The sequence below is a fragment of the Bos mutus genome, chromosome 8 (assembly GCF_027580195.1).
Source record: "Bos mutus isolate GX-2022 chromosome 8, NWIPB_WYAK_1.1, whole genome shotgun sequence".
Lineage (NCBI taxonomy): Eukaryota > Metazoa > Chordata > Mammalia > Artiodactyla > Bovidae > Bos > Bos mutus.
The window spans coordinates 26,260,081-26,273,538 of NC_091624.1; the positions used below are offsets into that span (position 1 = coordinate 26,260,081).

General features: G+C 44.0%; 1 protein-coding gene and 1 long non-coding RNA gene across 5 annotated transcripts in view; one reads left to right on the forward strand and one right to left on the reverse strand.

Moving 5' to 3' along the window:
* AUH (AU RNA binding methylglutaconyl-CoA hydratase) overlaps window positions 1-2,869 on the reverse strand; it is a 185,071-nt gene extending 182,202 nt beyond the window's left edge. For 3 of the 4 annotated variants that reach the window (XM_070375232.1, XM_070375230.1, XM_005887199.3), the window contains exon 1: window positions 2,553-2,865. In XM_070375232.1, coding sequence (XP_070231333.1) covers window positions 2,553-2,814 — 262 coding nt within the window. In that variant the 5' untranslated portion in view covers window positions 2,815-2,865. Of the gene's footprint in view, window positions 1-2,552 lie in introns of all 4 variants that reach the window. The other variant, XM_070375231.1, reaches the window with a different exon arrangement.
* Window positions 2,870-7,407: 4,538 nt separating this feature from the next.
* The window catches only part of LOC138988957 (uncharacterized), a 30,778-nt gene continuing 24,727 nt past the window's right edge, over window positions 7,408-13,458 (forward strand). The window contains exons 1-2 of the long non-coding RNA XR_011465225.1: window positions 7,408-7,519; window positions 8,620-8,753. This is a non-coding gene — a long non-coding RNA (uncharacterized lncRNA). The remainder of the gene's footprint in view (window positions 7,520-8,619; window positions 8,754-13,458) is intronic.

Below are 13,458 nucleotides of genomic sequence, written 5' to 3' on the forward strand. Positions count from 1 at the left end.
AGAATAAACTGGGAAGGAGAATGACTGGAGACCTATAAAAGAGGCCACTGCAGAAAACCAGGAGAGACCTTTGTAAACCATAACCAGTACCACTGCTCTAAATACTAAGTAGGCTGGACAACAATGCAAGAAATAACAACTAAACAAAGTTGGTGTCTAACTGAGCTTCCACAACAAATTACAAATATTGAACTCCGAAAACCTATGAGAGCTGATATATTCTGCACTTACCTACCTCCAGCAGCCTAACAAGGCCTACAGGGCAGAGAGCACTGTGGGGCTCCTCTGACCCAGCAGAGTCATCATACTGCCTGCAGACTCCTGAGAGGACAGAATTTTGGACTCACCTCTAATGAGAAGCAAAGACACCACGGAGACGCCTTCACTTCCATCAGCCTTGCCATGCTGTTTTTCTTTACACTGCTTATTGCTGGTTTGACAGTAAAGCAAAGCCTATATAATGTTAGACAAAACTAAGTTGTCACCTGGCCAATCCTGAAAGGAAGCGGGTCAATTTTCTTAAAAAAACTGTATTTACTAGTAGCTGATTTTTACATTTCAAGTGACTGAAAACATTCTGAATTTATACTCTGATTTCCTTCCCTTGATCCAGTTGAAATCTAACTGAAGGACTTTTCAGAAATTTTATGAAAATTTATTTTCAGTGTGCATATTTGCTGCTGCTGCTGCTGCTGCTAAGTCGCTTCAGTCTCATCCGATTCTTAGTGACCCCATGGACTGCAGCCTACCAGGCTCCTCCGTCCATGGGATTTTCCAGGCAAGAGTACTAGAGGGGGTTGCCATTGCCTTCTCCGGTGCATTATTTAGATTAAAAAAAATACAGAATATGGTGCATATTACTAGCTGTACCTGCAATGCTTTTGTGTCTAATGTACTGTTGGTACACCTAATGTAACTGAAATCCTCCCAAGAGATGGGACAGCTCTAGTCACTCCAGTGCTAATCTACTTTCCAGTTGAATTTCTCAGTATTCTGCAGTTATGCCATACTACAACCACATTCGCCCTATGTCATTTCCCCAGAACATCATACACGTTCATATGCCGTGCCTTTAACCATGCTCTTCTGCCAGGAATAATAAATAAATGAAATAACTCATCATATACTTCAGAGCACCCACTAAGAGCTAGATTGATACTTAGTGGGCAATTAATATCACACTCCCATCTAGTCTCCACAGCAGCCATACAAAGTCGGTATTACTTTTTCTATATTACACATTAAGAAAATAGAAGCACAGAGAAGTTTGCCTCAGTAATGTCAAATTCCATTGCAAGGAACGCCTTGGTCGGCATATGCTTCTGGCAAAATCCTAACTTGACCTTCAGAACCTCCCCTCTGGAATCTTCCAATCTCACTGAATACAGTTGATCATATGCCTCTTGAGGGTATTACAACCTTTTGCTCTCATCAAGCCTTTAAAGTTAGCATAATCTTTTAATCAGCAGTATCTCTCTTGATATATTAGCAACTTACAGATATCAAACATGACTTAACTGGTTTTGCACTTCTGTTTAACAGATTATAGGTGCTCAATAACTGCATGTCAAAATTCGAAGACTACTCTTCTGGCACGCTGCTGTTTCCACCTTTCATGATCCATTTAGCTTCTCCCAACAAGGCAAGTGAAAGGAGCTGGGCTTTAACAGCATTCCTACCGAATGGCACACACCCTGGATCATTACCCTTCCTTCCACTGTATTATTTTGCTAAAGCATCTGTCTCCTCCCACTAAAGGAGCTCAAGGGCAACATCAATATCATCCCCAATTGTGTCTCATCCCCAAGCTTAGCAAAGGAACTGGAGAACCAAGAAAATACTCAAAATTGTCTAATTGAAGTGAAAATAGTCCACAAAACTATCTTTCTAAGATAAAATGAACAAAAGGAAAAAATTTTTTTCAAATGAACAGCTTTAAATTGACGAATATTCAGAATAATAAAGTGCACTTTCACTGCAGCTTCTAAAACTCTCCCCTTCACAGCTGAGTTAACCGAAAGCAATTACAGAGCAAGAATGAAATCTGGAAGCAAATATCATTCACCCGATGTATTAATCTTGGCTCATCGAAAGATGAAAGCGTAAGCTGCATTTCTGTCTTTGGCGCCAAGGGCTACTTTTGCAGGTAAGCTGCTCCGTAGTACATCTTTAGGCATGTGCTTAGTTGCTCAGTCGTGTCCGATTCTTTTCCACCCCAGGGACTGTAGCCCGCCAGGCTCCTCTGTCCATGGAATTCCCCAGGCAAGAATACTGGAGTGGGTTGCCATGCCCTCCTCCAAGGGATCTTCCCAACCCAGGGATCGAACCCAGAGACAAAACCAGGTCTCCCGCATTGCAGGCAGATTCTTTACCTTCTGAGCCACCAGGGAAGCCCTCTTTAGGCATGGAAAGCACTAAATAGCTGTAAAGCATGAGTGGGGGAAGGGAGGACACCCCTCGTCGAGCCTCTCCGTAGACACTGACGTCAGCCCAAACACGCGACCTTGAGACCCTTTCCTAGGACCCACGGTCACCCGGGTCACACCCCTCACCTCGGTTCTCCTCCTCCAGGTACCGCACCCGCAGCTCGTCCTCAGTCTTCACCTCTGCGCTGTAGCCCCTCTGCCAGGCCGCTCCCCCGGCCGCAGGCGTCCAGCCCCGGGCCCATATCGTCGAGTCGACCCGTGGGCACGTCCAGGAGCCGGGAAGCCTCCACCTGGGGCCTAGCCGCGCACAGCAAGCAGCCACCAAGCGGGCACGGCTGGCCTGCAAAGTGCCCAAGGCCCCGGGTGCCGCGGAAGCCGCCACCGCCATGTTGTCTGTTTACGGCGTGGGCCCGCAGCTGCTGCCCCGCCTCCGTCGCGCGCTAGCCAGCCCTGCGCACGCCGCAGGGCACGCCAGGCCCCGCCCCCGGCTCGCCCCGCCCAGCCACGCCTCCGGGGTCTCCTCCTGACAGGCTCAGACAGGGAATCCTCGCCCCGCCCAGCACCGATGACGGAAGTTTCCACATGCTCAGGCCTCCCTTGTCTGACACGAGGTGTCCTAGCTTGTGCACTCAAGGCAGCGGGAAAGTAATTCTCCAAGGCTGTGGAATATCTTTAGGGAAACAAGAATTCCTGGGAGAGAGCCCCCTCCCTGCACTCTCTGGGGTCCTGAGTTAGCTGCAAAGGTAAACCGAAACGTTTGGTCTCAGGTTTGGCTGACAAGGTAGCGGCACTGCCTGAGACCCCAGTTTTCTCATGTGTTAAGAGTCTTGTCATTGTTTAATCGCTAAGTCATGTCCGACTCTTTGCGACCCCACGGACTGTAGCCCACAGAATCCTCTGTCTATGGGATTTCCCAGGCAAGAGTACTGGAGTGGGTTGCCATTCTCTTCTCCAGGAAATCTTCCCCATCCAAGGGTCAAACCTGCGTCTCCTGCATTTGTAGGCAAGTTCTTTACCACTGAGCCTCCAGGAAAGCCCCGTAAGAGTCGTGGGTTATCAGTTAAACGTGCCTGTAAACATAGGTGATTTGTACCATAGGGAGTTCAGGAAGGGCATGAAGCTCAGTTCAGTTCAGTTCAGTCGCTCAGTCGTGTCCAACTCTTTGCGACCCCATGAACCGCAGTACGCCAGGCCTCCTTGTCCATCACCAACTCCCGGAATTCACTCAAACTCACGTCCAGTGAGTCGGTGATGCCATCCAGCCATCTCATCCTCCATCGTCCCCTTTTCCTCCTGTCCTCAATCTTTCCCAGCATCAGGGTCTTTTCGGATGAGTCAGCTCTCCGCATCAGGTGGCCAAAGTATTGCAGTTTCAGCTTCAACATCAGTCCTTCCAATGAACACTCAGGACTGATCTCCTTTAGGATGGACTGGTTGGATCTCCTTACAGTCCAAGGGACTCTCAAGAGTCTTCTCCAACACCACAGTTCAAAAGCATCAATTCTTCTGTGCTCAGCTTTCTTTATAGTCCAACTCTCACATCCAGACATGAACACTGGAAAAACCATAGCCTTGACTAGATGGACCTTTGTTGGCAAAGTAATATCTCTGCTTTTTAATATGCTGTCTAGGTTGGTGATAACTTTCCTTCCAAGGAGTAAGCGTCTTTTAATTTCATGGCTGCTGTCACCATCCGCAGTGATTTTGGAGCCCAGAAAAATAAAATCTGACACTGTTTCCACTGTTTCCCCATCTATTTGCCATGAAGTGATGGGATGGATGCCATGATCTTAGTTTTCTGAATGTTGAGCTTTAAGCCAACTTTTTCACTCTCTTCTTTTAATCTCATCAAGAGGCTCTTTAGTTTAACAGCCAATGAAAACAAGAGTTCTCAGCCCACTAACTCAGGCAAGTGGCACGACCCTTCCCAGAGTCCAGTAATCTGGTGCCACCATTTTAACAAAGAGGCTCAACCCAACCTTGTGCAGAGGTGGGATTTAGAGCACAGAGGCCTTTCCCTCAACCAGACGGGCAGAATATCAACTTAAAATGTAGGTGCCCATCAAAGTGGTCTTGCCAGGTGGCACAGTGGTAAAGAATCCACCTGCCAATGCAAGAGACACAAGAGACTTAAGTTCGATCCCTGGGTCAGGAAGATATCCTGGAGCAGAAAATGGCAACCCTCTCCAGTATTCTTGTCTGAAAAATTCCATGGACAGAGGAGCCTGGTGAGATACAGTCCATGGGGTGACAGAGTCAGACATGACTGAAGTGACTTAGCACGCACGCCTCCAATGTTAGACCTTCAGCTTTATACAAAGTAAAAAGATAAAGCCAACTGGGTTCCATTTTTGTGTCTGCTGTGAGAATGTCACTGAGGACATCTTTTATTCTATCTTCTGTAAAATAACACTTTGCAATCTCGTGAAGTTGAAGGAAGGAACTTCTAAGGAAAAACTGCTTCCTCTGGTATCTTTTCCCTTTTCTTATAATCATGTTCACTTCTGCTGAGAAACTCAGAATTTAATTTACAGCTCAACTACCACAATACTTTTAATTATTTACTGTTTAAATTATTTACTGTATAATATTTATTAAATATTAATTCCAATATTTATAAAATTATATATGTATAAAATAATTCTAAATTTTTGATATTTAATATTAATTTTAATATTATTTAATCAATAGGTAATTAAATATCTCTTTACTATTCTTTTACATTAATTGCTAATTGTTTTGATATCTTTATGTTGGTTCATCAATAGATTGTAAACTCAAGTAAAGGAGTTACAGAACACCTGACACAGTACTATTTGAAATAATACAATTTCAGAAAATACTTGTGATTGATTAGGACAACTGCAGAAGGCTAGTCATAGATTGTTTGTGTTACATTAGAAATCAGAGTATGGACCTCCCTGGTGGCACAGTGGATAAGAATCTGCCTGCTAATGCAGGGGACACAGGTTCAATCCCTGGTCTGGGAAGAATCCATATGCACTGGAGCAACTAAACCTGGGTGCCACAACCACTGAGCCTGTGCTTTAGGGCCCATGAGCCACAACTACTGAGCTTGCCCACCCTAGAGCACATCCGCCTCAACTACTGAGCCCACGAGCCGCAACTACTGAGCTTGCCCACCCTAGAGCACATCCGCCTCAACTACTGAGCCCACGAGCCTCAACTACAGAGCTTGCCCACCCTAGAGCACATCCGCCTCAACTACTGAGCCCATGAGCCTCAACTACTGAGCTTGCCCACCCTAGAGCACATCCGCCTCAACTACTGAGCCCATGAGCCACAACTACTGAGCTTGCATGCTGCAACTACTGAAGCCCATGCACCTAGAGACAGTGCTCCACAAAAAGAGAAGCCACTGCAATGAGAAGCCCAAGCACATCAAGGAGGAATAGCCTCCACTCGCTGCAACTAGCAAAAACCCATGCAAAGTAATGAAGACCCAGCACAGCCTAAATAAATAAAATTTTAAAAGAAATCCGAGTAAAATGGATGGCCTATGGCTTTGATGAGCACAGAACCAGTTGAGAAAATACCATTTGGGAACACTTGCTTCTTCCCTAAATGTTGTGACTCTGGTCCTTATTGCAAGGAGTCATGGGGATATCCCCATTTGTAAAGAAAATTGATTCTTAAAAATTAATGCAAATAACAAATATCACCATGATTGTAACAACCTGTTGGGGTGACAACTAATACATCGTTGTTGCTACTTAGTCACTAAGTCGTGTACCACTCTTTTGTGACCCCATGGACTGTAGCCGTCCAGGCTCCTCTGTCCAAAGGATTTCCCAGGCAAGAATACTGGAGTGGGTTGACATTTCTTTCCCAGGAGATCTTCCTGACCCAGGGATCAAACCTGTGTCTCCCACATCAGCAGGCGAGTTCTTTACCACTGAACCACCAGGGAATCCCCAGACAATTAATATAGTATTGCCAAATATCAGGTCAGACAGACATGACTTTGGATCCTATCTCCACATTGCTTTGCTTTGAGACACTCAGGCATTATTTAAATAATCCATGCTTCTATTTCTTTGTTTGCAATATAGCTAGCATGATACCTATTTCACCTCACAAATTCTTTTACTTCAATTTCTCCATCTATAGAATGGGAAGGATTATGTCCATTTTATAGGATTAATAACATAAGTATGTGTGGAAGTTAATAAAAGGAAATCTCAACTAAAATCAGTCTGAAAGGCCTATGGAGGGAGCTCTCACACCCTACCATTCATTCATTGTCAATCACCCCAAAAAGGTAGAGGACAACAGGAAGCTAATCAATTACTTACCCCAGGAAGTAATTTGCACTCACAAATAGGAAGTACAACTACTTTACTGCTCCACGGGAGGAAGAATAAATTCCTTCTTGCCCAACAAATCAAGCCAATGGAAAACACCACAGCTCAGCCAGTGAGGAGCCAGCATCACCTCAACTTTTACTGTCTTGCAATAAAATTTTATTTTTTTCTTTGCTGATAATGTCTTTTCCTTGTCCTGCCATCTTAACTATAAAAACCTTCTTTGCTGTGCAACCTCTCCAAGTAGTTCTTTGTTTGCCAGATGAGATGCTGTCCAATTCATGAATCATTTTATAAACCAATTAGATCTTCAAATTTACTCAGTTAAATTTTGTGTGTGTTTTTTTTTTAAATAGATCATGTCCATTTAATAGGATTGATGGGATAAGTATGTAAAGCTCTTGACAGGGAAATGGAATCATAATAGATAAAGTTAACCACCATTTATCAGCCTCTTTTTTTAAGTCCATTCCAAATTTTAGATATGTTATTTAATGGCCAGAAAACTTCCAAGTTGGTATTATTATTCCATTTTGCAGATGAGGACACTGGGATTAAGTTACTTACCAAACTTTATGGCTAATGAGTCATGAAGCTGGAATTGGAACCATGATATATATAACCTCAGTTCCCATGTTCTTAATCACTGTTTTGTACAGCCTCTTAATAATGTTAAGGTGTCCAGTAAAATTTAATTTCTTTTGGTTCCTTCTACTTTTCAGAAGAAGATGTGCTCTGGGAACAATGAATATCAGTTGGAAGAGAAAGGTAAGGCTAGTGTTGCTATATTCTGTTAATACTACAACTACTGTCATTGTGTGCTTAGTCACCTAGTTGTGTCTGACTGTTTGTGACCCTATGGATTCCAGGTTCCTCTGGACAAGGTATTTTCCAGGCAAGAATACTGGAGTGGGTTGCCATTTCCTCCTCCAGGAATTACTATCATTGGTTTACAGCATTTGTGAACTTGCCACTAGGTAGCTCTCATCTAATAGTCTTTTATTCCTCGACATTTTTCTAATGCTTACTTCTTTGTTCAGTTGCTAAGTCATGTCCAACTCCTTGCAACCTTATGGACTGCAGCACACCAGGCTTCTCTGTCATTCAGTATTTCCTGGAGTTTGCTCAAACTCATGTCCACTGAGTCGGTGATGCCATCCAAATATCTCAAACTCTGTCACCCCTTTCTCCTCCTGCCCTCAACCTTTCCCAGAATCAAGGTCTAAGCATCAGTTTTTCAGCACTCAGCCTTCTTTATGGTCCACCTCTCACATCCATACATGACTCCCGGAAAAAACATAGCTTTGACTGTATGGACTTTATTTAACAAAGTGATTCTTTGCTTTTTAATATTCAGTCTAGGATTGTCAGATTTTCTTCAAAGAAGCAAGTGTCTTTTAATTTCATGCCTGCAGTCACCATCCACAGTAATTTTGGAACCCAAGAAAATAAAACCTGTCACCATTTCCACTTTTTCCCCATCTATTTGCCATAAATGTGAGAGAGTCATTTCCTAGGCAGGTTGATAAGAAGTCTAGGGGTCCCCAAGGAGAGAGGGGTCTGAAATTCTTGAGGAGGGAGAAAGGACAAACTTTTTTTCCCTCTACATTCCTTAGGATTATGTATCCTGCCTGAAGACAATCTCTGGATTAAACCTTCTGGTTAATCCTGTTATCTTAAAATGTAAATTATGGGATTAGGTCTGGTGAGGGCTTTACAACCTCCAGACATTCTTTGGGTTAATTGGAGAGTATATAACTCCATTGCTAACACTAGCAAGCGGGTCCTCTTTCTACCCCCTTCTGATGTCTATGTTAGAAGCTTTCTCTATCTCCTTTATATTTTAACAAAACTTTATTACACAAAAGCTCCGAGCTATCAAGCCTCATCTCTGGCCCCAGATTGAATTCTTTTCCTCCGGAGGCCAAGAATCCCGGCATCTTTGCGTGATTCAGCAACAACCTTTCATCTTGGGGGCTCATCCAGGATTCTTCAGGACATGGTAAGGATGCTTAGAGCTCTAGTTCTTTGTTCTCCTAGTGAACACTTTTTCTGCTGTACCTCACTAACTCTACAGTGTGCTTGCATGAATGAATGAAACGCCCTGTGTGAAGCAAGTGAGGAGCCCTGCTCTGCACTTCCGCGGTGACCTCATATGGCTTATGGCAGAAACCTGTCAGGGACTTATACCAAACTTCTAGTGCCAAGGGGCACCCAATGTCTCCTTTGGTGATCGACCAGAAATGGGCAAAGCATGTGGACCAAACTCTCCTTTCTTGGTCAAACCTTTCAGTCTCTTTGACCATTTCATAACTCCTTGGAAATTAGAAGTATGAACCTAATCTGTCAGATCATAGACTTTCAAGGGACTTGTGATCTATGCTGTTGCTGTGTACTATGACTTAGGTCCCAAATTTGGATTGGTAGTCAGGAAACGCCTAGCCTCGCTAGGAATTGACAGTTCAGAAGCTAGATGGAGCTCTAGCTACAATAGCATCTCTGAGGTTAAAGGTTACTTGGATTGGAACTGCAATGGGAATTTTTCCTTTGGTAGCGCTGGACCAGAGTAGACTCTTATACTGGTGTGGTGACCTTTGGAAGGAACATCTCAGTTTTATGAACATCTCAATTTTATGTTCGTATCGGTCTTATTGTGGTCAGGAATATACTCAGGGTCGTGCACAGGCACTCAGGTGACGAACGGTGCCCCCAGCGGTCTTAGCCTGGGAGGCATTCCCGAAGGTTACTCTGATTGCACCCCGGGTGGCATCAGAGGTAATGGTGAAGAGCTGGACGTCAGTTAGGGATGCCATCAAGTCTACCCCTGGTGCATCCCCACCCCATCTCGGTGGTAGAACTGGGAGGGATGAGTACGGCGCCTGCGTTGGTAAGGGACAGATTAAGTCCGACCAGGAAAGAAAAGCTTTGGTGTCAAATCTGTCTGCACCCCCATCTAGAGCAAGGAGGGACGCCTCCGGTAGAAAGAAGGCGCTGGTCGCTTTTTTCTCTCTTACAGATGGGAGCTAACAATTCTAGCCTCACTCCTTTGAACTGTATCCTGAAAAACTGGGATAGATTTGATCCCCAGGGCTTAAAGAAGACACACTTGGTCTTCCTATGTGATACTGCATAGGCACGGTATCCATTGGAGGATGGCGAACGGTGGCTGGTTGGAGGGTCTCTTAAGTATAATACTGTTTTACAATTAGACCGGCTCTGTAGAAAACAAGGGAAATGGGTAGAAGAAGCATATGTATTGCCCTTTTTCTCTCTGTGAAATATGCCAGACTTATGTCCTAAGGGTATAGATTTTGGTGTGACTCCTTCAGCTCCTTCCTGTCCTCCTACTTTGCTAGATAAGATGGAGGACAGGAGACAAAGAGACAAAGAAAAGCAGCTTTCTCCAATCTATCCCTGGGATCATATGTGCAGAGCAGCCAGAGACTGAAGAACAGCTACACAAGCTGTTGCCTCTTCATGAAGCACCCACCGGGAGAAATAATCAGTCTATGAGAGTTAATAAGCCTTTTTCTTATCAAGAAATACAAAGAATCAAGGAGGATCTGGGAGACTATTTAGAGGACCTAGAAAAATAGAGCTTTTAAAGGTGTTATTTTGCTTTATGATCTTATTTGGTAAGATGTGATGTATATCTTGGGACAAACACTGACTCCCAACGCAAAGAGTCAAGTTTTGGGAAAAGCGGTTGCTTATGGAGATGAATGGCTTGGTAATGAATCAGTAGGGAAGAGAGAGAACGAGATAGCCACCTCCCTACTGGGAATTAGGTGGTCCCAATTACAGAACCAGACTGGGACTACAACACAGCTAAAGGAAGATGGGATCAGAGTCATTTTGTCAGATGTATCCTTGAAGGACTCAGGCAGGCGCGTGTTAAGCGTTTGAAGTGAAGTGGCTCAGTCATGTCCAACTCTTTGCAACCCATGGATTGTAGCCTACCATGATTCTCCGTCCGTGGGATTTTCCAGGCAAGACTATTGGAGTGGGTTGCCATGCTAAGCCTTTAAACTATGGCAAATTGGCAAATATAGAACGGGAGGAGAAGGAAGCTCCTGGTAAATTCCTAGATAGACTGAGAGAAGCCCTTCACAGATTTACTGAGATTGATTCCGAAAGTGAAGAGGGAAAAGTGATCTTAAAAGAGAGATTTCTCACTCAGTTGGCGCCAGATATCTGCTGTAAGCTATTAAAACAGGCGTATGGACCAAATCAGTTTTTAGATAATCTGTTACAGCTGTTACATCAGACAGTCTATTATGATAGGGAATATGAGGAAAAGAAAGAAAGGCAGAAAAAGAAAGGAACAGGCAGAAGCCTTAGCAATGGCTATGAAAACCGTTCTTAAGCAGCCTGAGAAAAACGCCCAGAGGGATCCAGGTGAAAAGGGATGGGCTTGCTATTACTGTGGAAGGGAGGGGCACTTCAAGCAAGATTGCCCTCAGGCATCTAAGCCGCCCCTGGCTCCAGTCGTCTGCAAAGGACCACACTGGAAGAGAGACTGCCCCCAGAGGCATAGGTCTCAGGGGTCAGACTCTCAAGACAATCAGGACTGAAGGTGCCCTGGGTCCCCACACAAGCTCCCGTCCTAAAATTACACCTGAGGAACCCGGGTATTAATAACTGTGGGGGGCCAATCCGTCGATTTCTTTTTAGATACTGGGGCAACTTACTCCGTGCTTACTGAAGCCCCTGGCCACTTTCTTCCTGATCCACTTCCGTAATGGGACTGTCTGGACGAGCCAAAAGATGGGCCTGATAATCTATGTGAGCCTACTTCTGCTGACTCCAAAAATCCTGAGTCTGCCGTTTGATCCTCAAGACAATTCCTTCCTATCCTGGGTTCACTCCTACGCAGCATTTCACAATCAGTCTAACTGCTGGGTCTGTGGAGTGCTCCCCTCTTCATCAGTGGAAGGCTTCCTGTGGTGGATATCTCCACTTCAAGGAAAAGACTTTCTCCAAGTCTGCAAATACCTTCAACAACAATCGAATGTGATGCCTCTTCTTAAACTGATGACATCTAACAACCTTAAGATGAACTGACGTAACTATGGACATAATGTGACTTTTCATTTTGATTTTAACTTGGTTTAATGACTACTTTGCCTTATGTCTGTAACTATATAATGGGGTTTTCTAACCGTCTAAAAGCTTTTAATTTACAAATGGTTGTCCAAGCTCCTATGAGTGCCATAGTCTCCTCCAACTATTACTTGGGGCCCCTGCATCAGAGACCCTCAATATGAGGGTTAGGAGAATATGTTGCCTCAACAATTTAGGGACCACACCCCTAAACAGCAGGAAGTAGTTATGGAATGAAAATGACACCCCTTTCCCTTGGCAACATAATTCTCCTAAAAGAAAAGGGGGGAATGAAAGAGTCATTTCCTAGGCAGGTTGATAAGAAGTCTAGGGGTCCCCAAGGAGAGAGGGGTCTGAAATTCTTGAGGAGGGAGAAAGGACAAACTTTTTTTCCCTCTACATTCCTTAGGATTATGTATCCTGCCTGAAGACAATCTCTGGATTAAACCTTCTGGCTAATCCTGTTATCTTAAAATGTAAATTATGGGATTAGATCTGGTGAAGTCTTTACAACCTCCAGACATTCTTTGAATTCACTGGAGAGTATATAACTCCATTGCTAACACTAGCAAGTGGGTGCTCTTTCTACTCCCTTCTGATGTCTACGTCAGAAGCTTTCTCTATCTCCTTTATACTTTAATAAAACTTTATTACACAAAAGCTCTGAGCGATCAAGCCTCGTCTCTGGCCCCAGATTGAATTCTTTTCCTCTGGAGGCCAAGAATCCCGGCATCTTTGCGTGATTCAGCAACAACCTTTCAAAGGGATGGAATCAGATTCTATGATCTTAGTGTTTTGAATGTTGAGTTTTAAGCGCGCTTTTTCACTCTCCTCTTTCACTTTCATCAAAAGGCTCTTTAGTTCTTCTTCACTTTCTGTCATTAGAATAGTATCATCACCATATCTGACATTATTGATACTCCTCCCAGCAATCTTGATTCTAGCTTCTGATTCATCCAGCCCAGAATTTCACATGCTGTACTCTGCATAGAAGTTAAATAAGCAGGGTGACAATATACACCCTTGATCTACTCCTTTCCCAATTTTGAACTGGTCTGTTGTTTCATGTCTGGTTCTAACTGTTGCTTCTTGATCTGCATACAGGTTTCTCAGAAGATAAGTAAAGCGTCTGGTATTCCCGTCTCTTTAAGAATTTTCCACAGTTTGTTTTGATCCACACAGTCAAAGGCTTTAGCATAGTCAATGAAGCAGAAGATGTTTTTCTGGAATTCCCTTGCTTTTTCTATGATCCAACAAATGCTGGCAATTTGGTGTTTGGTTCCTCTGCCTTTTCTAAATTTAGCTTGTACATCTGGAAGTTTTCAGTTCACATACTGTTGAAGCCTAGCTTGAAGGATTTTGAGCATTACTTTGCTAGCATGTGAAATGAGTGTAATTGTGCAGTAGTTTCAACATCCTTTGGCATTGCCCTTCTTTGGGACTGGAATGAAAACTGACGTTTTCCAGTCCTGTGGCCACTGCTAAATTAACTCAAGAAAGAAAGAAAGAAAGAAAGTGAAGCTGCTCAGTCGTGTCCGACTCTTTGCAACCCCATAGACTGTAGCCTGCCAGGCTCCTCCGTCCATGGGATTTTCTGGGCAAAA